At 48.0% G+C, this 3,741-nt stretch overlaps 1 protein-coding gene across 1 annotated transcript; it reads left to right on the forward strand.

Moving 5' to 3' along the window:
* The first annotated feature begins 451 nt into the window (after positions 1-451).
* On the forward strand, positions 452-1,270 carry LOC103652523 (glucomannan 4-beta-mannosyltransferase 1). The gene has a single exon (XM_008678084.2). It carries the CDS (start codon positions 452-454, stop codon positions 1,043-1,045), a length of 594 nt encoding a protein of 197 aa, XP_008676306.1. The 3' UTR covers positions 1,046-1,270.
* Positions 1,271-3,741: the final 2,471 nt, after the last annotated feature.

The raw sequence follows: 3,741 nt of genomic DNA on the forward strand, positions 1-3,741 counted from the left end.
CCCCTGCGACCGGACCAGGCCGGCCGGATCCATGCCTGTTGCCGTTGCGGGCCTACACGTGCCGCCGCCGCCGACGACCGTTCTTGTTGGTTATTAATCGGCGAGCGCAAGCAGGAGGAGCAGCTGCCTGTGTAGCTAAGGGCAGGCCATGGGGAGGCTCGGCGGCGGGCTAGGTGCGACGACGCCGCTGTCGTTCGTGCGCGCGGCCTAACAGGCGGTGCGGTGGTCCGTGGTGGTTCCGGCGCTGCAGCTGGCCGTGTACATCTGCGCCGCCATGTCGCTAATGTTCTTCCTCGAGCGCCTGTACATGGCGGCCGTGGTCACGGGGCTCTGGCTGCGCCGGCGCCGGCGCCGCTGTGTCGCCGGTGACGGGCAGCGCGTGCTGGACGACGACGACGACCTGGAGGCCGACACCGGCCGCTGCTGCCCCATGGTCCTTGTCTAGATCCCCATGTTCAACGAGGGACAGGTGTCGCTGGGGAAGAAGTTCCTCCTCCTCTACGCCTTCTTCTTCGTCAGGAAGGTGGTGGCGCATCTCGTCACCTTCCCCTTCTACTGCGTCGTCATCTCGGCCTGCGTGCTGGTGCAGGGAGACGTGCGCCTGCCCAAGTACGTGGCCATGTACGTGCCGGCGCTCATCACGCTGCTCAACGCCGCCTGCACGCCCAGGTCCTGCCACCTGCTCATCTTCTGGATCCTCTTCGAGAACGTCATGTCCATGCACCGCTCCAAGGCCGCCGTCATCGGCCTGCTGGAGGCCAGCCGCGCCAACGAGTGGGTGGTCACCGACAAGCTCGGCAGTAGCAAGGCAGCTGCAGCTGTAGTCGCGAAGAAGAAGAAACAGCAGCTAGTCCGGAGCAGGTGCTGCAGCACGAGACGGGAGATGCATGTGCTGGAGCTCGCGATGGGGGCGTGCTTGCTCTATTGTGTTGTCTACGACATTGTCTTCTTCGGCCGCGACCACTACTACATGTACCTGCTCCTGCAATCAGCGACGGCCTTTATCGTCGGCTTCGGCTACGTTGGCACCTCGGCACCCTCCTGACTCTCATGAGAGTCACCAACACAGCCAGACGACCGTCGGTGCCTGTGATCCAAATTAAAGTCATAATATTTCATTAAATTATTCGTAGCCTTAATTGTATCGATCGCGTGGGCAATAGTCATGATAAATTAGGTTTTTTTATAGTACTACATTAAAGGGAAAAAACAGATTCAACAAAAACAAAACAAAAAAAGGCTTCCTAGAGCCAAGATGGACCTCAGTACACTGTAGGCTTTACGTTAATGTGTCATGTATACTTCCAGTCAAATGAACATGTACTTGCTAGCTAGCTAGCTGGCTCATGTATTCTGAATGAATATGATTTGTTCTTATTACAGGCATACAACAGTGTTGGGACCATGCTTCGTCGCCGAAGGTCCTGCAGGAAGAAACAGCTTCGGCTGAAGCTGTCTGCACGTGATGACCGAAGGTTGCTGTTCATGAAGCTTCAGAATTACAAACCGACTTAAAAGTAGAATGACCTTTTAGTCCATAAGTGTTTGAGTCGTTGTTGTAAACTTTTATGAGGGGCATGATTGTAATTCCTCACAGGCTGTGTCCTGTGCCTATAAATAGTGAACAATATTCCTTTACTGTTCACGCATTCCTGTAATTGCAATCGCATCACTCGGGAATTAATCTTTGTCAAGGCAGAGGTATAAATGTATCTAATATTTGAATACATTAAGTTGATACAATATGAAAGTAATGTTGTTCATTTATAATTTATTTACCTTTGATGCTTCATATTTCGTATTATTTTATATAATCTATTGGAGTTCAATTACGAAGATTTAACCTTCGTAATTGCATCGTCTTCAACCTTCGTCCGAAGTTCGTTAATCCTTAAAGGAATAATGCTTCAGCGGACGAAGGGCATTAACATTTAACATTTTATGTTGCCTTGTTCTTAATTCATAGCAGTTGAGAACGAGTCCCCAACATTGGCGCCCACCTCCGGTGAACTCACTTCCACTTTTCTGAGCTGATGGCTTCGTTCAATATTCAAGCTGGAGCTGCTTCGGTTCTGAAGCTGGTACTCCCGATAACGGGCGGTTCATGTTCAGAACCAGCCAACAAGAAACAGAAGAAGGAAGCACAGAGAAGGGTACAACATGTCGGGGTGCAAGGACCCTTCATCAAGTCAAGATGGTCTCACATTCCTATTACCTTTTCCCAAGAGGACCTTCAACTCAAGGATTACCCACACAATGATGCTATGGTTATCTCTTGTGTTATCAAAGGATTTCTGGTCCACAATGTTTTGGTTGATACAGGAAGTGCAGCTGATATCATATTTGCTAAGGCCTTCAGACAGATGCAAGAGCCCGAAGATAAAATTCTTGATGCCACACATCCCCTCTGCGGCTTCGGAGGAAGGCAGATTGTAGCACTCGGTAAAACCTCAATGTCAGTGGCCTTCGGATTCATCAACAACACAAGGACTGAACAAGTTATGTTTGATATCGTTGACATGGAATACCCTTACAATGCAATCATTGGTCGTGGTACTCTTAATGCCTTCGAAGCAATTCTGCATCCATCTTATCTTTGCATGAAGATACCTTCGGACCAAGGGCCCATTGCTATTCATGGAAGTCAAGAAGCTGCCAGAAGGGCCGAAGGAAATTGGACAGACTCAAAAGCAATCCATAATATAGATGGAACTGAAGCTTGTGAGCAATACAAGTTCAGAAGGGAAAAAGCTGCTTCGGCTGACCAGCCGAAACCCATGCTCTTATGTGAGGATATAGCAGAGCAGAAGGTGCTATTGGGATCTCAATTGTCCGAAGAGCAGGAGAAAACATTGATAAGGTTTTTGTTCAACAATAAAGATGTTTTTGCTTAGTCAGCTAATGATCTTTGCGGAGTTAACAGGGATGTTATTGAGCACTCGCTCAATGTTGATCCATCCTTCAGACCCAGGAAGCAGAGGCTTCGGAAGATGTCTGATGACAAGGTCGAAGGTGCTCGGAATGAAGTGAAAAGACTCCTCAGTGCCGGAGTTATTAGAGAGGTAAAATATCCATAATGGTTGGCTAACACTGTTATGGTGAAGAAGGCTAATGGTAAATGGAGAATGTGTATCGATTTTACTGACCTTAATAAAGCCTGTCCGAAGGACGAGTTTCCATTGCCAAGGATAGATTCCTTAGTTGATGCAGCAGCTTCATCAGAGCTCATGAGTTTGCTGGATTGCTATTCAGGCTATCATCAAATATGGATGAAGAAGGAAGATGAACCAAAAACTAGCTTCATAACCCCTAGTGGGACATATTGCTACCTTCGGATGCCTGAGGGGCTTAAAAATGCTGGAGGAAGTTTCAGCAGGATGACAGCAAAGGTTCTCCATTCTCAGATAGGCAGGAATGTACTAACTTATGTTGATGATATCATTGTAAAAAGCACGAAGCAGGATAACCACATTGCTGATTTACAGGAGACCTTCGCTAATTTTAGACAGGCTGGTCTAAAGCTGAATCCAGAAAAATGTGTCTTCGGAGTAAAGAAGGGGAAATTTCTCGGTTGCTTAGTTTCAACAAAGGGAATTGAGGCCAACCCAAGTAAAATCGAAGCTATACTTCGAATGGAGCCACCAAGTACAAAAAAGGGGGCTCAAAGATTGACAGGAAGGCTGGCATCTCTCAATAGATTTATATCCAGATCAGCAGAGAGAAACTTACCATTCTTCGAAG

This window comes from Zea mays, chromosome 3, assembly GCF_902167145.1.
Source record: "Zea mays cultivar B73 chromosome 3, Zm-B73-REFERENCE-NAM-5.0, whole genome shotgun sequence".
NCBI classification, from domain to species: Eukaryota; Viridiplantae; Streptophyta; class Magnoliopsida; order Poales; family Poaceae; genus Zea; species Zea mays.